We start from the raw sequence: 23,108 nt of genomic DNA, 5'->3' as shown, positions 1-23,108 counted from the left end.
CAGAAGCTCCCGAAGGAGAGGAAGCTGTGTCCGCACAGAGACATAGAACAGAGACAGCGGCAACGGGGTTCCAGAGGAGAGCACGGGCCGCGGGAGAGTGGTCTCAGGACACCCCCGCCTGGGCACCGGGAGGGCACAGCATGCATGTGCGGGCGATCGGTCAGCTGGGGCCTGCCGCCCCCCGCTCCACAGCGCAGTCACGGTTCCCAGACGCATTGCTAGCGGCCCTGACTGCGAGCGGGGTTGGAGAAGCCCCAGAGACTGTTCCATGAGGACAGCGCAGCGGCAGACCTGCCAGCCGGGCCAGAGGAGAGGTCAGGGACTGGGGTGCGGTGGCCACCACGGCATGGTCCTCACCTGGTGTTGTATGCTGCTTTCCTGGGTAATGCTGCGTTTTGTGATTTTAAGTTTTTAAAGTCAGAGTTCTGTGTGAGCGTAGTTTAGAAAGACAGCTAGACGCACCAGATTTGTTAAGCCCCCAGCCAGCCTGTCCGTGTTCTTGAGAGATGCCAGTTTTGTTTGCACTGTTGCATATAGTTAAATAATAGAGGTATGTCGCTGCTTCTTGTTTTCCAGTTTCAGACTTATTTTTCCATTTCTGCCTTTCGAGGGTGAGGCTGGACCTACACCCCCCGCCTCCAGTGGAAAAAACAATCCTCTCAGTGTAGCTGCAATGCCCCTTAGGTCACTATTCAGAGTTGACATCATTATGACTGTTTGTTAGAGCCAAATATGGAATAAATTGCAGTTATTTTTCCTTACCTCTGTGTTTTCTAGTGTTTCCCCTGATTAATAGCTATATCCTTAATTCAGTGGATTAATCTTGAAAATGTTAATATGGCAGAGATGAAGTTAAATGCTTTATATGGCTGCTTCTGTTTAATCTGATAGCAAGCCAGATACATAACCTGCCCCACCCCCAAACATATGCAAACCAGTGTTTCAGTCTTCTTGTCTGTAAAACTGGGAATAGTACTGAGGCAGGAAAGTTAAGTTGGTTTGCCCAGTGCACCCTTCTAGAAAGTGGTGGAAGAGGAATTTAAGCCCAGCTTTGTCTAACCACAGGGCCTGAGGTTTCTGGACTGTGTCTGGCACAGTTCTGGACATTACAGAATGGCCCCTGGAAGCAAGGCTGGGAAGATGACATTGACTTGCAGAGAACTTGAAAGAGAATTGGGGGTGGGTGGGAAGAGGTTACTTAAAAAATAATCCATCTCAGTGCGTGATGACGCCACGTTCCCTTGCAGCTCTGTCAGTTAGATCCGCTTAATGCCTTCATTCCACTGGGTTTTCAAGGAGAAAAATCCCCTCTGAGCCCTTGGGCCTGCCCCAGTCTGGCGCCCAGCTGCCCTGCTGGGTTCTCCAGACCTCTGTTTTGTGCCTGCCTCGTCCTCTCTCCGTTTATCTCATGATTAGGGTGGGCTCTGTTCACGTTCTTGGGTACCTCCCTGAGCAGGGTCATCTGGGGAGTGAGTTTGCGGAGACTGCAAGTGTTAGAATATCTGTTTTCCATCGTGATTGATTGATAGCTTGTGTGGAATTTTACCTTGGAATTCGGTTTCCCCCAACATGCTAAAGGCTTGCTTTCTCAGGTCTCTGGATGCTTGCTGGAGTCAGAAGATATTCTGATTCCAGGTTCTTTGTATGTGACTTGTGTGATTATATTCTTTGCAGCCAAAGATGGAGAAGCTCTATACAGTCAGCAAAAACAAGACCGGGAGCTGACTGTGGCTCAGATCATGAACTCCTTATTGCCAAATTCAGACTAAAATTGAAGAAAGTAGGGAAAACCGCTAGACCATTCAGGTATGACTTAAATCAAATCCCTTATGGTTATACAGTGGAAGTGAGAAATAGATTTAAGGGACTAGATCTGATAGATAGAGTGCCTGATGAACTATGGAATGAGGTTCGTGACATTGTACAGGAGACAGGGATCAAGACCATCCCCATGGAAAAGAAATGCAAAAAAGCAAAATTGCTGTCTGAGGAGGCTTACAAATAGCTGTGAAGAGAAGAGAAGCGAAAAGCAAAGGAGAAAAGGAAAGATATAAGCATCTGAATGCAGAGTTCCAAAGAATAGCAAGAAGAGATAAGAAAGCCTTCCTCAGGATCAGTTCCAAGAAGTAGAGGAAAACAGCAGAATGGGAAAGACTAGAGATCTCTTCAAGAAAATTAGAGATACCAAGGGAACATTTCATGCAAAGATGGGCTCGATAAGGGACAGAACTGGTATGGACCTAACAAAAGTAGAAGATATTAAGAAGAGGTGGCAAGAATGCACAGAAGAACTGTACAAAAAAGAGCTTCACGACCCAGATAATCACGATGGTATGATCACTCACCTAGAGCCAGACATTCTGGAATGTGAAGTCAGGTGGGCCTTAGGAAGCATCACTACGAACAAAGCTAGTGGAGGTGATGGAATCCCAGTTGAGCTATTTCAAATCCTGAAAGATGATGCTGTGAAAGTGCTGCACTCAATATGCCAGCAAATTTGGAAAACTCAGCAGTGGCCACAGGACTGGAAAAGGTCAGTTTTCATTCCAATCTCAAAGGCGATGCCAAAGAATGCTCAAACTACTGCACAATTGCACTCATCTCACACGCTAGTAAAGTAATGCTCAAAATTCTCCAAGCCAGGCTTCAGCAATACGTGAATCGTGAACTTCCAGATGTTCAAGCTGGTTTTAGAAAAGGCAGAGGAACCAGAGATCAAATTGCCAACATCCGCTGGATCATGGAAAAAGCAAGAGAGTTCCAGAAAAACATCTATTTCTGCTTTATTGACTATGCCAAATCCTTTGACTGTGTGGATCACAATAAACTGGAAAATTCTGAAAGAGATGGGAATACCAGAGCACCTGACCTGCCTCTTGAGAAACCTATATCCAGGTCAGGAAGCAACAGTTAGAACTGGACATGGAACAACAGACTGGTTCCAGATAGGAAAAGGAGTACGTCAAGGCTGTATATTGTCACCCTGCTTATTTAACTTCTATGCAGAGTACATCATGAGAAACGCTGGACGGGAAGAAACACAAGCTGGAATCAAGGTTGCCAGGAGAAATATCAATAACTTCAGATTTGCAGATGACACCACCCTTATGGCAGAAAGTGAAGAGGAACTACAAAGCCTCTTGATGAAAGTGAAAGAGGAGAGTGAAAAAGTTGGCTTAAAGCTCAACATTCAGAAAACGAAGATCATGGCATCTGGTCCCATCACTTCATGGGAAATAGATGGGGAAACAGTGGAAACACTGTCAGACTTTATTTTGGGGGGCTCCAAAATCACTGCAGATGGTGATTGCAGCCATCAAATTAAAAGATGCTTACTCCTTGGAAGGAAAGTTATGACCAACCTAGATAGTATATTCAAAAGCAGAGACATTGCTTTGCCAACAAAGATCCGTCTAGTCAAGGCTATGGTTTTCTAGTGGTCATGTATGGATGTGAGAGTTGGACTGTGAAGAAAGCTGAGCACCGAAGAATTGATGCTTTTGAACTGTGGTGTTGGAGAAAACTCTTGAGAGTCCCTTGGACTGCAAGGAGATCCAACCAGTCCATCCTGAAGGAGATCAGCCCTGGGATTTCTTTGGAAGGAATGATGCTAAAGCTGAAACTCCAGTACTTGGCCACCTCACGTGAAGAGTTGACTCTTTGGAAAAGACTGTGATGCCGGGAGGGATTGGGGGCAGGAGGAGGGGACGACCGAGGATGAGATGGCTGGACGGCATCACTGACTCGATGGACATGAGTCTGAGTGAACTCCGGGAGTTGGTGATGGACAGGGAGGCCTGGCGTGCTGCGGTTCATGGGGTCGCAAAGGGTTGGACACAACTGGGCGACTGAACTGAGCTGAACTGTGTCACTTTGACTTTTTCTCTCTCATGACTCTTACAGGACCCTTATTTTGCCTCAGGCTCTGAAATTTTGTGCTTCTGTTTCCTGGTTTGGATCCAGTTTGGATCCTTGTGCTGGGCCCTTTCAGTTTGGCAACTGTGGCCGCAGTTCTGGGTTTTTCTTCTTGAAATTTTAGTGTTTGGTGATCTCCCTGTCTTTTCCATTCTTCCCGAGACTCTTTATCAGGCAGGTGAGACTTCTTGCACTGACGCGCCGATTGCTTTTACTTTTCTGAATTCTTTGCCATGTCTGCTTTTTTGGAGGGCTTTTTTTTTTTTTTTTTCAGTTTTACCACCAAATCTTTTGAGTCTTTTATTTTGCTTTCCTGTTTTTAATTTAGCTGAAACAGTTTTGTTGAAGTATAATTCACATACTGTAAGTTCATCCATTTAGTGTGTACAGTTAGGTGGTTTTAATATATTGACAGTTATGGAAACTGGTTACCACTTGTTAAACATGTCTTTCTTGCTCCTGTGCCCTCTCCAAGAACCCATTAAGCATCAGCAGTCATCCTGATTCCCCAGACCAAGGCCCTGGTGGTCTCCAGTGTGCTTTCTGGCTGTCTGTCTCTGCCTGTTATGGACAGTTCACATGAATGGAGCACACAGCGTTAGCCTTTTGTAACTGGCTTCTTTCACTGAGCAGGTTTTCAGTGTTCATCCACGATGTAGCATGGGCCATCCATTTCTGCTCATTGTCAGATATTCACATTGCACGTCTGTACCACGTTTTATTTTTTCCTTCATTAGATGATGATTCATCTGTTTATCAGTTGATGTTTAGTTTATTTCTACTTTTTGGCTAGTGTGAATAAATGGTGCTTTAAATGCCAACTTGTTTCAGTGGTGTCCAACTCTTTTGTGACCCCATGGACTGTAACCTGCCAGGCTCCTCTCTCCATGGGATTCTCCAGGCAAGGATACTGGAGTGGGTTGCCATGCCCTCCTCCAGGGTACGTTCTCTATCCAGGGATCAAGCCATGAAGCCCGTATCTCCTGCATTAGTAGGCAAGTTCCTTACCCCTAGTGCCACCTGGGAAGTGCTTTAAATAAGAGTGTACAAACTTGGCCTGGACATGTGCTTTCACTTCTGGGTGTATACCTTGGAGTGGAATTGCTGAATCATACAGTTAGCTGTTCAGCATTTTGAGGAGCTGTGACATTATTTTCCGCAGCAGCTGTACAGTTCCTGTTCCACTAGCAGTGTTAGGAGAGTTCCAGCTTCTCTGCATGCTCACCAGCGCTTGTTATTACCTGTCAGTTTGATTTTAGCTGTCCTAGTGGGTGTCTGTTTTTAACTTTTAAGAACTTTTAAAATTTTTTCTAAGAATGGCCCCAAGAGACAAGGGTGATTTCTCAGTTTCACTCATGAAGAAATATAAATGAAAAACACGGTTCTGAGATGATCGAGCTTCCAGCTATCACTAATGCAGGGAGCCTGTTCGGATTTGAAAATAGAGGTGCCTCCCAGAAGACTGGGCAAAAAAATGTATTGCCCAGTGTATTATTAACAATATGGTAAAGACTGAAAAGGACCCAACCTGGTCTTCCATGGGAAAATGGTGAATTGAATACATCCAGACATGCTTTAAATGTACAGTGAAGTTCTGAAAAGATATGTACAGAAAGTAAGAGTGGCTTTTGACAGGTGTTGAGATTATATAAGAAGGTACATACTTTTTAATGTGTTGATTTCTTATTTCAATAAATATTACATGTATGATTGCAAAGAAAATGCGCATTAGTGTGAAGGGAAATTGTTCTGTAATTCTCAAAATAAGTTAGATAAAGACATTTTGGGGAAAATTAATGAAAAATAAGTTCTTAGTTCCGAAATGTTTATCAATGAAAAAAGGAGACAGTAAAGGAAAAAGTCACTTAAAAAATATCTGTTCAGTTTTAAGTATTAGAAACATTTTGAACAATCAGTTAATTTTTTCCATCAAATTGGTAGCAATAATTCAGAGCCAAATTTGTAGTTGTCCCTAAAATATAAAATAGATCCTTGTAGAAAGAAACATCACTGACTCTTGACCCTATTTTAATATTCCTGTTTGTCTTTCCCATGTTATTTTTCACTCTTTGCTGTTTTTGAGTTTACGTGTATTTTTGGATTAAGTCCTTTTGGAAATAACACAGAGTGAAGTGTAGACTGGTGGTGAATAGTAGTGAGTGAACTAAAACAGTGACTGCTTATTGAGCTCTCACAGTGAAAAAGCACGCACAGGCAGAGCATCTTGCTGTTAATGTGTGGTTGTTCAGGTAAAGAAGGAGCTTCTGAGCGATGGAGCAAGGGCCCAGTGTCACACAGAATATCCCTGGGGTGTTAAGTACAACGTAGATAATAGACTCACATATTTCTGCATTTGTATAATATAGTGAACTGTCTGTTTATATTTTATCATAAATGTTACAGAAAAGTTTATATTATAAAAACAAATGGCTAACTGCAGCTTTTTTTCTTGCAGAATTTGAATGAATACGTTGATGCATTAATTACCTTGAAGCAAAAAATTATTAACACCGAGTGAGTATGTTTTCGTGTGTTTGGCCGAACCGCATGAACCTGACGTACAAGCTGGAGCGGGTGGTGGTGGTGGTGCCCTGGGCTGAGGGTAGACAGGGGGTTGCTCGCCCGGGGCCCACGTGGTGCTGTGGGGGGCAGTGCAGCTCCTTGGGGCCTGGCCTGGCCTCGGGGAGGCCTCTGGTCTTACGGGTGTGCACTCTTCTCTGGTGTGTGGCCGCACCGTGGGACTTGCACGGTCTCAGCTCCCAGTGCTTTCAGACCTTTACAGCAAAGCTCAGGGGCTAGGACATAACTTCTGCTAAGCTGGAAATGTTAAAAATTCTAAGAGCTTTAAAAATTCTTTAAAGCCTTCTTAACTTTAGGACTGGATGGATTTCCTTGTGGTAGTTCATGGTCATGGTGTGAGATTGTTTTTTTAATCCTTTAAAAATCACAGGAATTTATGGGCAAAGATAGTATTTAGATCAAAGGAATTTTAAATTAAAAACTCATATATGTGCAGTGCTTTTAAGGAATTTAAGGTTCTGCATATGCATGCGTGTGCACATATATTTAATGAATTAAATTTGTTGCAGGAAACCTAGGGAGAAGAGTGCCTTGTACATTTTGAAAAAAGCTTGAAACGTAGTGTGTTTTCTAGATTCAAAAGTAACGTAACTCTTTTCTTTGTTGCAGTAATTTGTTAACAGAATATCAGAAGAAATGTGATGATATCCTTTTACTGGGTTTTTCCTTTGAATTTTTAAGAATGTAAACAAATGTGATAATTTTCATGGTTATCCTTTGGGAAGGGGTGTTTACGGATTCAAAGTAGGACGTGCCTCTGATAAGCTCAGTGAGCAGCTGTCTTCTGCTCTAGACACATGCTAAATCAAGGCTGCTCATCTCCTTGTTTCAGAATGTTTTGTTTTTGTCATTAATGCTGATTTTCTCAGGTTTTGTAAGCTTTTTAAAGAGTCGGTCTTTTTCATTTGCACTGAGGAAATCACCTATGTTCTTTAGGTTTAGGAGTAATGTGAAGCTGAGATGATGCTGTGAGAAGATTTGGGAGTTTCTGTAAGAATTACACTGTAGGAGTATCAGAATGTTGGAAGGTTAACTTTTGTTAATTAGCTTTGTGATTTGTAGAGAGTAATAAATATTTGCCAAGTCATAGTGTACTTTTGTATACGCTGGACAGTTCTTGGGCTCTGAGTCCCCACTTGTTCAGGAGCCACCTGGAGCAAATCGGCTTCTGTATTTTCTTGAAAGGGGGGAAATTGTGTGCCCAGTTATTCTGCCACATGCTGTGCTAATACTTAGCTAAATTAAGTCTCTCCTATGACAATAAACATACGTATTTTTAGGGATTCACTGACCTGCAGCTCAAGCTTCAGTGTTGGAGCAAATGCTCCTGTTTAGGTTTTGCACTAACCTAAGACTGGTTTCAGTTTTGTTTCTGGCATTCCTAAACTCACATGTGATCATCAGTTATTGGTTTGTGTTGGTACCATCATATCTGATTTGTATCATTGGAGTAATAAAATCAAAGCGTAGCATTCCAATCTCTTTAGTATCTGAAATTTTACATTTAAAACAACAGGCCTCTGAAAATCTCCTCTTGTGTTTTATTTATTGAAACTGTCCATCTGTTTAACTATAAGTCTGTGTTACTACAAGAGTGATAACTTTGGTTTTGAAAGCTGTGTGAAAACTGTGAATACCTTTAATTAGCAAAACAAGGAAATAGGCAGTTGATTCCAGTAGGAGGCAGATATGTACTCATTGTGTCCTTTCTGGAAGAAATGGTATGGACTTTCTGAGGTGATGACAGATGTCTTCTAGCAGGGAAGTTACTGAGCTGCTTTCCTAAACTTTATGAAATTGTTAAGATCAAAATTATTAGAATAGTTTATTAAAAATTGATAAAACTTATTCTTGAATTCCCCCTATAATGGGGTGATCTGCTTCAACCTCAACTACAGGTAAATACAGATATTGTTTTTCAATAAACACAGCTGACATTTGCTTACAGTGTGTATTCATTGCACCTCCAGTATGCAGTGATTTACTCTGCAGCCTGAGGTACCAGTGCTGTCGGTTTAATACAGCATCTTATGTGACTTGATTCTGTACTCCTTTTTTTAAAAAATTAATTTATTTTTTATTGAAGGATAATTGCGTTATAGAATTTTGCTGTTTTCTGTCATGCCTCAACATGAATCAGCTATAGAGTCAGACATGACTGAGTGACTGAACTGAACTGAACTGATACGTATATCCTCTCCCTTTTGGAACTCCCTCCCTCCCCACCTCACCCCTTTAGATTGATTCAGAGCCCTTGTTTGAGTTTCCTGAGGCATACAGCGAATTCCCACTGGCTATCTGTTTTACATATGGTAATGTAAGTTTCCATGTTACTCTTTCCACACATCTCACCCTCTCCTCCCGTCTCCCCGTGTCCATAAGTCTATTCTCTGTCTGGTTCTCCATAGTTGCCCCGTAAATAAATTCTTCAGTACCGTTTTTCTAGATTCTGTATATATGTGTTAGAATGCAGTATTTATCTTTCTTTTTCTGATTCACTTCACTCTGTATAATAGGTTCTAGGTTCATCCACCTCATTAGAACTGACTCAGATGTGTCCCTGTTTATGGCTGAGTCATATTCCACTGTGTATGTGCACCACGACCTCTTTATCCATTCACCTGTCCGTGGGCATCTGGGCTGCTTCCATGTTCTAGCTATCGTCAGTAGTGCTGCAGTGAACGATGGGATACGTGTGTCTCTTTCAATTTTGGTTTCCTCAGGGTGTATGTCTAGGAGTGGGATTGCTGGGTCATCTCACCATATGGCCTAGTTTTTATCCTAGTTTTTAAGGAATCTCCATACCGTCTTCCACAGTGGCTGTATCAGTTCACATCCCCACCCACAGTGCAAGCGTGTTCCCTCTTCTCCACACCCTCTTAAGCATTTGTTGCTTGTATACTTTTTGATGATGGCCACTCTGACTGGTATGAGGTGATCTCTCATAGAAGTTTTGCTTTGCATTTCTCTGATAATGAGTGACCTTGAGCTTCCTTCCATGTGTTTGTTAGCCACCTGTATGTCTTCTTTGGAGAAATGTCTGTTTAGGTCTTCCCCACTCTTGGATCGGCTTGCTTGCCTTGTGGTGTTGAGTTGTACGAGCTGCTTGTATATTTTGGAAGTTGGTGCTCTGTCGGTTGTTTGATTTGCTGTTGTTTTCTCCCATCCTGAGGGGTGTCTTTTCACCTTGCCTTAGTTTCCTTTCTGTACTCTTTTGTGTCATTCTGACCGTCTTCTTGTTTATCAGTTTCTCTTTCTATAGGACAGAGGGTATATTTTATTTCATCAGAAATTTTTGTGAATTTTTCTTTCTTGCAAAGACTGCAGTAATTTAGGATGAATAATATATACTCCATTAGAAGTTTATATTCTAATAGAGGAGGATACAGACATGTTATGACCGATAGGCATTTCTGTATTGTGATATGAGAGTAGGGTTTTACAGGAGATGAAGCGTAAAGATGAAACTGCTGTCTCCGGTAATATTTTACCGGCAGCGTGGTGGGAAATGGAGTTATCAAACTGTGCAGACTGTAAAAGTGAAAGATTTTTCAGATTTTATGTTCTGCTTGTATTTCTTTTCTCAGGTCTCCCGCATTGGAGGCTAATTCTTTACCATCTGAGCCACCTGTATTCCTTAAACATATAGATACATAAATGTATACGATTTTAGTAAGTACATAACTCTTATTTGCTGGAACTGTGCTCTGGACTCTGAGAAAGGCAAGGCAGGATGTGTGGGGATTCAAGGTCATTTTCATTAGTTGTTTATTCCTTGGTCTTTGCTTTTGTCTAGAGTTTCATATTAATCATACAATTAATTAAGAATCTTTTAATTTAGAGAAATATATATTTCGACTTAGGCTAATGCTGTAAGTTAGGAGTAGCTCAGTAAAAAGCTTTTTATCATATGCTACAGGTGGAATTTTGAATGCTGTTTTCTAGAAATTATGATCTTACCTGTATGTGTATTGAACACAGACTATCACAGTTTTAAAGGGAGTTTTGTCTTCAGACCGGTACCTGGTGCCTGTAGAGTGGTCACAGTTTTCTTTAACAAGCCTCACAGCTGCAGTTTGCAAGAAGGTAAGCTGCCTGTTTTCACAATCGATTCGGGGCAGGCGTTTACTGGACTAGATTTCTACACAAAGTCAACAAAGTGCCACATGGAATTGACCCATTATGTCGGCTTTTTGAGCACTCATAATAAAAGATGTACATTTTCCTTCCTGTTAAGTTGTTTAAGTGAATGCTCACTGAGATCTCAAATTACGAGCTAGGGTTTGGTTTTTCAGTTACTTTTACTGACCATGTGGCTTGAGTTGAAGCTTATTGCTATCAGTTAGTGTCTCTGTGAATTGGACAATTTAATGTGGTTGTTCACTGTGTATATTTTAAATAATTTAAAATGATCTTATTTAGAATTTAGTAGTGTTGTATACAACGCTACTGATTACACTTAAAATTAGAAGGAGGCAAAGTGTGGTTATAAAATGAATCACAAAGTTGCCTGTCATTTAATTTAAATCAGTGGTGATGAGTTTATTATTGGAAAAGCCGCATCGCTTGACAGACAGTCCCAGTATTCTTATGTTCTCCAGTGGCTTGAGAGCCTGTGGTGTCTGCTTCTCAGATGGCTTTTGATGTGCTTTTATTAGAAATAGAGTCATGTCAAAGAAATAAAAAGTGATATGTAAATAATTTTGGTATTAAAAATACCAAAATAAATAGAATGCATTTAAAAAAAGAGATTCTTATTTTCTTTTTTGTTTTTAGAAAAAAAAATTGAAACTCACCAGTAGATATATTTAATAATTTATCATAGATACTTCTCATAATAACGTTAATGCTTTGTCCATTTTTAGAGAGAATAGTACTCTGCATCACCAAGTGGAGCAGATGCTTCAAAAAATTTCTCCTCTGCAGAAATGTCAGGAAGAACTGGGATTTTTAAAAGCCGAATTGGAAGAGAAAAAGGTACCTAAAGTAATTTTCCTACACAGGTTTATCTTCAGTAAAATAAGATTGCTTATTTACTATCATTGAGATAAGGGGACATTGTATATCTTAACAAAGCAGAGAGAAATGATAGGACTGTTAAGTGTGCTGCTGTCCTTAGAGAGCACTGAACTAGTGGGCTGATGCATCCGTCCTTAACAGTGACTATTAGTGATCAGTGCAAGGCTGTATTTATTAGTATGCTTTTTGAGAGATTTAGTAGAAGAACCTTTTAGCTGTGAATTTGTATGACTTTGTGTCCTGCATTGCTTGCTTTCTCTGTTTTTCCTTCTGCCATTGTGGTGACTCAGACGGTAAACAGTCTGCCTGCATTGTGGGAGACCTGAGTTCCATCCCTGATTTGGTAAGATCCCCTGCATGGGAGGGCATGGCACCCTGCTCCAGTATTCTTGCCTGGAGAATCCTCATGGACAGAGGAGCCTGGCGGGCTGCAGTCCACAGAGCCGCAAAGAGCAGGACATGACTGAGCGACTAAGCACAGCACAGAAGTGTCAAATAGCACGCAAAAGCTCAGACTTTGGTAAACTTAGGGGAAAATTAGGCTCTCTGCTTCAGAACCCAGTTGCAGTAAAACGGTTCTAAGTGCTGTAAACTTATTTTTTAATATAAAATTCATGTTACTCTTACTGGAGCTCTAGAAGAGAATCCACGGCTTTTACAGATTAAAAACTCTGAAGCCGGTAGTTAGGGGTTTAGCAGGAGACGAGTGGTAGCCACGCTGGTTCCTGTCTCCTTGACCTGGCAGCACTTGCGCCTCTTAGTCTTCAAGTCATGCCGTGAGCCTCCTTGAGGTTTTCCTACTTTAACAGTGCTTGATTTTCCTGTTTGTTTAGAAAGTATTATATATTTATCTACATGGTGAAAGATAAACAATCGTGCTGAATTTTGTCTGCCCCTGATGACAAAGTAATGTCATCAACCACACCTGAGAGGAAGCATTAATACTGAAGTCAGAGTTGAATAATAAACCCTCAACAGTCAATCCTGTAGTTTGGCTTTCAAAGAATTCCTCAGCTTTTGAATCCTCAGGCCCCTCACCTGTAAAAAGGGGTCAGGAAGACCGTGTCTCCGAGCTCTGGCAGTTGAAGAACTGTGTGCACAGGAGGACTGTGGCCAGGCTCAGTGTGTTCCTTTCCCATCCCATGGTGCCGGTACCCACAGTGCCGGTACACATGCCTGTGGTTGGTGTGAACACAGCTCCCTGGTTACCAGGAAGGGTAAGGATTGATATTTCTGCACAGTGGTAATAATTGCTGTGTAGTTGCTCAGTTGTATCTGACTCTTTGCAGCCCCATAGACTGTTGCCGGGTTCTTCGTCCCTGGGATTTTACAGGCAAAAATACTAGAGTGCATTGTCACTTCCTTCTCCAGCGGGTCTTCCTGACCTAGGGATTGAGCCTGTGTCTCCTGCATTGGCAGGTGGATTTTTTGCCACTGAGCCACCTGGGGAAGCCCAGTGGCAATAGTAACTTACATTTATTAAGCTCGAAAATTGCTCTAGGGTTGTTGAATTCTAATTGGTTGAGACAAAAATATTAGCTGTTCAATGTTACGAAGATTTGGATTTAAAATTAGCATATTTAAAATTTTATAGCTCTGTTTGACTAGACTGTTAATCATGTTACCTCTGTTGAGAGTTTGGTTATATCTGTTAAAGTGTTCAGTGTACTTTGGTTTCCTGCCTAAACATGTTTATTCATTTGGTTAATTTCATACTATTAAATGATAATGATTTAGCTTATCAAGGTCAAAATCAGTTATCACTGATGGTCAGTGACTTTCACATTGGTGAATGTCAATCAATATGTAAATTTCAATATATAAAATTTCTTTTCCAGAGTTCTCTAAAGTTGTATCAGGACACTCATCAGGAATATGCTCGTGTGAAAGAAGAATGCTTAAAAACTGATGCTCAGTATGTATTTAAAAATTACTGTGAAAATAAGGTGTTCAACCTTGATGCTGTCTAATGCTTATATGAGTAGTGTTGTCTTCTCTGTCTTTGGGTTTATTCCCCATAATTAATGGGGTGATCTTGAGCTAATCTCTTAACCTTGGTTTCCGCATGTCTGGAAATTCTGTGTTGAAGGATTAATAGGATAAAATACCTTGTCATATGTTAAGCGCTTGCACAAAGAAGGAACTCCATAAAAGTTTTTATGTCTATATGTGGGTGTGTGTCTGTGTTACATTTCCACAGAGAAAACGTAATTGTCATCTCCTTTTTTGGTTAAAAAAAAACAAAAAAACATAATTGTCATCTCCTTTAACACATATTATGTGGAATGGGTGTCTTTGTTCCATTAAGGCAAAGGGCTCTTCCAAAATGTCAGTTAATTGTTTTGAAGTCTAATAGTATGTTCACATCATTTACAAAGCATGTGAACTACACATACAGTTATTTCACAGTAACTCAAGAGACTTTCTCAGAGGGTTTCCTACCTTCTCTGACTCAAAAATCTTGCCTAAAACTGAAAAAGTGTAGTTTTCTAGCCACTATCTCCTATAAAATGGTGGTATGACTGTTCCCATCAGACATGCTTCTTAAAGTAACCTCACCTGATCAAGATATCACCTGGACACATGAGCTTGGCTTAGATGAACCATGCTCATCTAAGTCCCAGGTATGGCATGCCTGATAAACAGAGAATTTTAAATCCATTTTCCAAATACTGCATGAAAACAGCATACTGTTCTTTCTGTGGTTTGCTCTACCTTCTGAACAGTTGGTGGTGTTAGTGGTTGGTATGTGATGCTTGTCGTGGCTAACGTTTTGTTACATAAATCTCAGTAATTTAAAAAAAAAAAACATGTACCACAGATTTTGAGGTTGTCATATGTTTTTTCCATTAATACTTCCCTCATCACGTTAATGTGTACAATTTTGTTCTCAGGAAGAAGAAGCTAGAAGCCAAAGTGAAGAAGCTGGAAGGTAATTGGCACCCTGTCACCTCGCTGGTGAGGGCCATCATCCTCGTGCGAGTGATTGGTGTTTGTGCCAGGCTGCAGGTCTCAGTCAGGCGGTCCAGTCCTGCTTGTGACAGCGTATCCCTGGGAGAGCACGTTCAGGGTACCCTTGGGCAGAGTGTGAGCACCACGCTCCTCTGAGTTCCTGAACAGACGTGCAGGTCCTTGTCGTGTCCACTCAGAACACAGCCCACATGTTCCGTGTAAGAAGCGGCAGTCAGTCAAAGGACGTAATTTTGAAAGCTGAATCTCATGGGGCCTTCTCATTTTTTTATGATGAAATCAGTGGTTAGTAGGAAAGGATACTCCTTTTAGTACTCAGAAACTCAAAAGAGTATTTGGATGTGCATGACTCCCGTGATGGAGAGATCTCTGTGAGGCTCCCTGCATCGGGGCTTTCCGCCTTGTCCCTGACGGCCCACCCGCCCACGCTGTCCCGGCCCACCACCACCGCGTTTGGTCAGGGCCCTGTGTCTGCGCTGAGCATGGGGGGTGTGGACCACACGGGGGTCTGCTCCGTCATCCTGTGGCAGCCAAGAGCCCTGTCAGGAGTCGAGTTTGAGACCTTCCCTTCTGTTTCTCCCCATTCACTCTGTGGTTGTGATGTGGAGATAGCATCAAGTAGAGACGAGGGAGCCCTGCAGACCCTCCCTGGTCCCGGTGCCCCGTGCTCTCAGCCAGGTGTGGGCCTGGGCTGCCCTCTTACTGCGGGCCTTCCTGACCCTGCACGGGCCCTGTTTTCACACCACTAGTGCTCTGCTTCAGAGAACGGTTTATTTTTTTTAGTTAATTTTTTTATTGAAGTATAGTTGAGGTATAGCATTGTGTTCATCTCTGCCGTACAGCATAGTGACTCACATAATATAAACATTCTTCTTTAAAAAAGCATCCTTTTTCATCTTCTTTCCATTATGGCTCCCACAGCAGATTGAGTTTAGTCCCTGCGCTGTGTGGTAGGACTTTGCTGGTACCCATTCTGTGTATACTGGTCAGCATCTGCTAACCCCACACTCCCGCTGCCTCTCTCTCCATCCCCCTTGGCAACCAGGAGTCCATCAGAGAGGAGTTTATTTTCATTTCGAGTGTGAATTGAGAATTTGAATAGACGTTGCTGAATATGTTTCCAGTTATTAGCTTGCCTAAATTGAGCCCGGTTTTTCAGACTTAAGCTCTAAATATTTTGGTAACAACTTTTCCCCTGATTTGGTTTTTGCAAAAGCATTGTGGCAGTAAGTACAACATCACTGTGTTCCTTCCCAGATGACCTCTCGCTAGTGTGTGGGGATAAGTGTCTATTTATCGACATGTTTTAAAGGGATCCAAAGTGCCTGTGAGAGTGTATGAAGCTATTAAAACAAACTTCCTTTGAATCAAAAATATATTTTCCATGTGACAAAAACATGTTTCTAGTAAGTGATAGGACATCGAAATCAGATGAAGAAATAGACAGGTTTGTTAGAGGAATCAGGAGGGGACTGTCTCTATGGTGTTTATAGGATTTTACTTCTCATAGCAATTGTATGTGAACATATTTGGATGCAGTCAGTACTGGTCAGGTTTTTATAGTATAGTTGAACCCTTTGGTGCTTCAGAGCCAAAAACCTGAGTGAAGAGTTTGCTCTTGGTCGACAGGGGAGCCACACAAACATGTTAGAAGTGCCTCTGTGATAGTTACGGGACGTGGGGTGAGTTGACTTGAGGCAGGGTAACTCTGGGCAGGCAGGCACAGCGGTGTAGTAAACACCAGGAAGGCTGTCCATCCCCCCGGATGAAGAGCAGGGTATGAATGAACCACTGCTTAGCAGAGTCACACTTCTGAGTCTCTGGCGCCGGAGTGTTGCTGGTTGTTGAGGAGTGAGCACGGCAAGCCTCTCCTCTGTAGGTCTTGAGTGTCAGCCTTTTGCCTGACTGAAGGGTCTGGGTTGGCTTGTTTGGGGATTGGAAAGGTTTCTTAAGGCCTGTGACAGTTCTTCGTTTTTGTAGGTAATAGTTTAATCAAAAGTGTTTCTTCCTTTATTCCTGATTCTGACAGAATACTGAAAGAACGGTAACTTTACAAAATCTTGTTTCAAATTTGAAAAAAAATGAGAAAAGCTCTCAGTAGGTTTTTTGAGTATTTCATCAATGGTACTTATAAATTTGGTAAATTATTTTTCTCTTTTACTTCACTGTACTCTTTAAATAAAGAGGCTGCTGTCAAGCAAACTCAGGACTTCAAGCAACTAAGGAATGAAAAGAAAATACTTGAAAAGGAATTTAAGAAGACACAGGTAATGGATCACAGCAGTGCCGCCTGTGTCCGGGTCTCCTCTCCAGACCTGCTCGTGTCCTCTCTCAGTGCAGTGGGTCCCCATCATGCAGAGTCGGAGGCCCCACGGATGCGAGGGCAGCAAGAGGCACCCCTGGGCTGCCCCCGTGCATCCATCCAAAACAGCTGCCCTCCTATCCACTGCTTACACTGCTTCTGTTTTGTTTTCACAGGAAAGACTCGATGAATTTTCTAAGCAGAAAAATGAAAGGGGTGAGTATTCAGTTAATGCTTACTTAAAAATGCTGTTTTGACACACATTATTCTAATTGTTTTTCCCCACATTTTAGAACTGAGACATATTGGAACACAAATTTCAAGTGATTCTCACGGAAGCATTGATAAAAGTGAGTATATTACAAATGTAGTTTTAATCTCCATGCATTTCTTAGAGTGGTTTGGGAGGTTGCTTGTTACTCTCACCTATAATGATGGGGATTCCAGGACTTGTAATGGTTTTGTTAGAAAAGACCCCTCCTGTTTCCTGTCGTGCTTAGATTTGTAACCTTGCCGTCGGATAAAGCAGTCCAGTGAATGAAGGAGTCAGTAAGCTGAGAGAGGTATAATTTCCACACTTGGCAATAAATAAGTTGAGTTTCCTCGTTAGGTTATAGTTTATTGAGTTAACGCTCGATTTCTTAGGTGCCAGGTGTATAGAAGTGGCTGAAGGCAGGCAGGGAGGCCATGGAGTCTGAGCCCTGCCGGGTGTTTTGGCAGACAGAAGACCTGGGGAGGCTGGACGTCCCACGGAGGGTGCGGTGGTCCTCTGAGAGTAGGGTTGCCCCGCGCCCTGCTCGTTGCCTGCTGCGCCCGCCGCCACATGGTGGAGGCGTGATACGAGAAGTGGGGACCCTGGGGTTCACATCACCACTTCCACCTGCTGTGGGACCTTTGGCCATGCACCTCCCTTCTGTGTGTTTTCATTCTCAGTTTTGAAAAAGGTAGGAATTTCTGCTGTGCTATCTTGTACTTTTTTGATAGAGATAAGTTCAAAATGATTAATAAATAAATAATGGTCTTTTCATGTCATCCATCCATGTTTTTTCAAATGGAAATTATTAAAAACGCATTGTTTTGTGCAGGTATGCAGCATCTCTCCAGAAGTCTCCTTTACCTTTTTTCCTTCCTCTATTTTTTTTTAGTCCGCAGTTCAAGGTTTCAGGTTAGACAGACAGTTGGCGCATTTCAGCCGCCTGGGGCCTGGTTCCGATTGTCGCCATCACTGATACTTGCTCCACGTGTCTTTGGCTCTTCCTGCTCTGAGGTGTGGAGACTTGCGTACTGGCGCTGCTGAGAAAAGCGAGCGCTGGAAAGCGCTTGGCTCTGCCAGCTGACAGCCAGCTTTTGAGTTTGGTCGTCTCAGTTTTAGGAGTCAGCCGTTATCAGGCCTTCCTGTTTAAAACAGAACCCTCACTCCCTTCCATAGTTGCTCGCTAGCCTCATGTTCTGATTTTTCGTCAAAGAACTACTTACTAGTTTTACTAGAACTAGTAAAATCTTTTTTTTAACATATCTTCTCTGTGAGGGAAAGGATCTTGTTTATTTTCCTTTATCCAAATAAATGAAGTCTTTAGGAATCTGCTGATTATTTAGCTGTGGAGCTTGGTGGGTTTAATTCCCAATGCTTAAGTATGTCTTTAACACTTTGCTCTGTTAATACTGGACTTCTGAAGGACATTATGAGTTGGAAAGAGCATTGGGCTGGCTTCACTGTTGAAAAGACTGCCTGAGTCCTGTGTTGGCCTGTCTCTCTTTCGTATTCCTTAACTAAAGATGGCAGAAGATTAAAAAAAAAAAAAGAATAGTTAAAACGTGCTAACAATTACTGAGGAAGGTGTAAAGCAGATGGTGGCAATTGGTGATGAAATCCCCAGTCACAGAGAAAATGGCAGGCTTTGACTGCGGGAGCCTAGAGTCCCCAGACTGGGGGTAGTGTCGGGGCAAGGAGGAGCAGTGTGGCTGACGGGGTGGGAGGGCTGCTGCCGTCCGGCTGCACGCTGTCATGGGCTGTGACCCAGACTGGCTGCAGGCTGTGGCCCAAGTTTCGTCTTCTGATGAGTTAGGACACGGGAGAACCCAGGGTGGCTGTGGGTGTCAGAAAATTGGGTTAATGGTGCTGCTTTGAAGGCTAGTTCCCCCTGTTTCCAGAGAGTGAGGTATGTGTGCGCCTTGTGGGTCCTCGCCATTCTCACTCTGCTTGCCCTCCTGATGAAGGCATGTTCTGTAGGTTCATGACACGAGGATCTGCATTCATTGTCAGAGGAACAGGACTGTGGGTGGAGGCTGAAGAGACGTGCTCTGGCTGTGCGTGGTGCTCCTGTCCTGAGGAAGGGCAGGGACGGGAGAGAAAGACACCAGGAGCGAGTAGGCCCCGAGTAGGCCCCGAGGCCAGTCGTGAGCAGGGAGAAATGTCTCCAGCGGAAGTCGAGTCCTGAGAGGGCGTCTGGGGGCATAGCCGTGGGCCGCTGCTGTGCCGTCTGGGTCAGTTCTCTGATACTAAAAGCACGGCTGTAGAAGTGAACCACTGGAAAGGCTGGGTTGCTGAGTGGGCAAACAGAAGGTTGCTGTGATGAGCCAAGGGGTTTGATCGTGGATATCTCTGAGTATGTGGTATACAAAGATAAGGAAATAAAAGGCGTTAGGGAACATCTGAGCTGTTGGAGTGTAGAGCCAGATGTTGTGATGGTCACCTAGGACTTCCCAGAGTGGAGAACAGAGCTACTCTTTCCAGAGAGAGTGTGATCAAGAAATGATAGGAAATCTCCCAGATCAAGACCCTGATGTGATAGTTATATTAGAAAAGCCTGTCAACTGTAGAGCATGATTTTTATGTACAGTCTCCATCCCTGACTTGTTCAGAGGAAATACATTTAAAAACAAATGACACAGAAAGATTGAATAGAGGGGGATGGATATAGAAATTGCAGTTCAAGCAAATTCTAATTTGAAAGCGGTCATATAACACAAAGGGCTTCCCTCATATTTCAGTTGGTAAAGAATCTGCTTGCAATGCAGAGGGCCTGGGTTCGATCCCTGGGTTGGGAAGATCCCCTGGAGAAGGAAATGGCAACCCAGTCCAGTATTCTTGCCTGGAGAATCCCATGGACACAAGAGCCTGGCACCATGGGGTCGCAAGAGTTGGACACAACCTAGCAACTAAACCAACCATATAACGCAAAGAATAATTCACGCCTAGGAATGAATTTGTCTGGATTAAAAGGAACTGTCTAGAATGGTCAGCAGTACAGTTCATCAAGAAGATACTGCTCTTGTGACCTTCAGGCATAAAACTGCATTAGGTGAAACGCTTGGATATTCTAGGGGAGAGAGCCGAATCTGACTTCACGAAAGACTTCAGTGTGTTTGTTAGAAATAGAGAGTAAAAGCAAACAGAATGGGAGATGGAATGGGAATCATGATTGCAGGGTGGATGATTTGCATTAACTCTTAAAGACTGGGGATTCTTTAAACTGCTTTTCAAACGTACCTAAAAGCAGACTGTTTAGTAAATGAAAAGCTGCAATCTGAGATTAGGTTATAGATATTTCAAAAGATATTAATAAAAATCTCTCCTACCTCCTTCCTGAAAAACTGATAACAGAACACACACAAGAAACCGCTCTTGGATAACAGAAAAGATAAAAGCTGAAGTAGTAAATGGTTTTGGAAATAAACAAAAATAAGGCAGCATTTATTTAAATCTTTGAGATATTGCCAGTATTCAGTGAGAGACCCGTGGACTTAAGTGATGTTATGAGGATATGAGGATATGAGGATAGACACAGGGCAGCCTCAGAGGAAGGATCCCTGAGACACACCCTTGTGTGCCAAGTGGCTTCGGTCATGTCTGACTCTTTGTGACCCCACGGACTATAGCTCACCAGGCTCGTCTGTCTGGGATTCTCCAGGCAAGAATCCTGGAGTGGGTTGCCGTGCCCTTTTTCAGGGGATCGTCCCAAGACAGGGATCGAATCCACAGTCTCTCCAAGTCTCCTGCATTCACAGGTGAACTCTACCTCTGGCACTACCTGGTAAGCGATGTTAGGACGCAGGAATTACAGTGAGTGAAGCAAGAATTCCAGGAAATGAATGCCTTAAGAAGGTAGGAAAATACAACAGAAACCCAAGGAAAATAGAAGGAAGGAATTGCTGAAGATGGAAACATAAATGAATGAAATAGGAAACAGAGCAGTTAATTTGGGACCATGGAAATGAAGGGCTGGCTCTCTGCAATGCTGGTGAAGCTGACCAACCTTTGGCGAAGCTGATCAAGAAAGGAAGGCAGAAAAATGTAATAGCACCAGGACTGAGGAAGCTGTCAAACTACATTTGGAGAATTTCTGAATTTACAAATTTCAGATTTTATCATGTTTCTAAAATGGACTGTTTTGTAGGAAAACACACTCAGATTGACATAGAGGAGTTGTTGGAATATCCTGAACAGAGAAATAACCCGTAAGAAAGTTAAAAATTAAAGATAATACTCTGAAAGATCTGGACGGTTCACAGGTGAGCAGGTCTTCAGTGAAAACCTCATGTCTTAATTTTTGCTTTAGAGCTTAAAAACTACAGACTGCTTCCTGTCTCATTCTTTTAGACTAACCGTGTACCAAAACTAATTGTATATGTGAAGATATGCACACATATCTTCAAGACTCAGAACTGTCACTTAGCAACAAAGCTGTGAAAATACTAAAATTTTAAGAACTCACATCTATTAGTAATTTAGAATATGGACAAATTATGACGGAGGATTTATCTCAGGATTACCACAACAACTGGTTAAGAGCGCATGATAGGGTCATCTCAATTCAGTATCCATTCCTCATTAAAAAAAAAAAAGACAAGATAATAATAGAAAAAACACTTTGAACTTGAGAAAAGTGAAACGCTGAGAGTGTAGTCTTTGCATCAGAAACAAGGCAAGCCTGCTCCTCCACCCTTTCTGTGTATGCTGGAGACCCTGAGCCATGCACCCGAGCGGAGTCACAGAGCAGGAGCTGTGGGTGCTAATAAGGAAGAGTCAGATTGTTGTCATTTTAAATGAGGGGACTGACTAGGTAGAGAAGGGAAAATAGCGGTGTTGGAGCTTGGGCAAGCGCTGGTGCGTACAGTGAGGATGCACGGTGGGTCGTCACTAGTCTGTTGGAACAGATGGGATAAGAACAGTCCGTTCTCAGGTTGCTGCAGATCGGTCAGACGCCCAGGGAAGTACCTGAAGGCAGCGTGCCTGCCTCTGTGAACACAGCTCTAAAACCGCCGAACATGCACACAAATGCTGTGTTTCTGGGTCCAAACAGTGGAGGCACAGAGATGGGAATTTTCCCCACATGTATGTATAAATATATACTCTAAGACTGGATGGGGATGGCTTATCAGAAGCAATAGACTCCGTGATAATAATTTAACCCTGAGCCACAGTCATGCCAACGCAGTACTAAAACATAGTTACAAAGTTGTCATGATTAAGGATGCGTGCCATTGATGTGGACACTGACAAGTCAGTGGAGTAGGCAAGTCTAGAAACGCTCTCCTCAGAGAATCCTGGCATTTGGTAAAGGAGGCATCTATCAAAGGGTCAGGGGAAGGTGTGTGGTTCAGCCGAAAGGTTTTCACGACTAAGTCCTGAAGGTGCGACGGAGTGGGCTGCTTTCTGCTTGCTGGTATCGGATAGCTCTCGTGTCAGACTGGAAGTAGTGAAGGAGTGCTCAGTTGGAATAGGCGCAGCTCTGGTTGATTGCCTCTGTAAGAACAGAGAAGGAGCTTTTCTTGTTTTCTCTTTAAGGTTCCTTGCTTTCTGTTTAGGTATTTGTAACAAGCAGGGTTTTCCAAATTTGCTGGCATATTGAGTGCAGCACTTTCACAGCATCATCTTTCAGGATTTGAAATAGCTCAACTGGGATTCCATCACCTCCACTAGCTTTGTTCGTAGTGATGCTTTCTAAGGCCCACTTGACTTCACATTCCAGGATGTCTGGCTCTAGATGAGTCATCACACCATCGTGATTATCCAGGTCATAAAGATCTTTTTTGTACAGTTCTTTTGTGTATTCTTGCCACCTCTTCTTAATATCTTCTGCTTCTGTTAGGTCCAGACCATTTCTGTCCTTTATCAAGCCCATCTTTGCATGAAATGTTCCCTTGGTATCTCTAATTTTCTTGAAGAGGTCTCTAGTCTTTCCCATTCTGTTGTTTTCCTCTGTTTCTTTGCATTGATCGCTGAAGAAGGCTTTCTTATCTCTTCTTGCTATTCTTTGGAACTCTGCATTCAGATGTTTATATCTTTCCTTTTCTCCTTTGTTTTTCGCCTCTCTTCTTT

The 23,108-nt window shown here is 42.6% G+C and overlaps 1 protein-coding gene across 2 annotated transcripts in view; it reads left to right on the top strand.

The window, feature by feature from the left end:
* Nucleotides 1-23,108, top strand: part of ICE1 (interactor of little elongation complex ELL subunit 1) — a 70,558-nt gene that overhangs the window by 8,851 nt on the left and 38,599 nt on the right. For both annotated transcript variants that reach the window (XM_018065602.1, XM_018065601.1), the window contains exons 2-10: nt 6,371-6,429; nt 7,105-7,139; nt 10,563-10,581; nt 11,361-11,472; nt 13,353-13,429; nt 14,409-14,446; nt 16,669-16,751; nt 16,963-17,002; nt 17,080-17,136. In XM_018065602.1, coding sequence (XP_017921091.1) covers nt 6,371-6,429; nt 7,105-7,139; nt 10,563-10,581; nt 11,361-11,472; nt 13,353-13,429; nt 14,409-14,446; nt 16,669-16,751; nt 16,963-17,002; nt 17,080-17,136 — 520 coding nt within the window. The remainder of the gene's footprint in view (nt 1-6,370; nt 6,430-7,104; nt 7,140-10,562; nt 10,582-11,360; nt 11,473-13,352; nt 13,430-14,408; nt 14,447-16,668; nt 16,752-16,962; nt 17,003-17,079; nt 17,137-23,108) is intronic.

This window comes from Capra hircus, chromosome 20 (assembly GCF_001704415.2).
Source record: "Capra hircus breed San Clemente chromosome 20, ASM170441v1, whole genome shotgun sequence".
In the NCBI taxonomy this organism is placed as follows: Eukaryota; Metazoa; Chordata; class Mammalia; order Artiodactyla; family Bovidae; genus Capra; species Capra hircus.
Note: the sequence above shows the minus strand (reverse complement) of the source record. Positions and strands in the feature narration are given on the sequence as shown.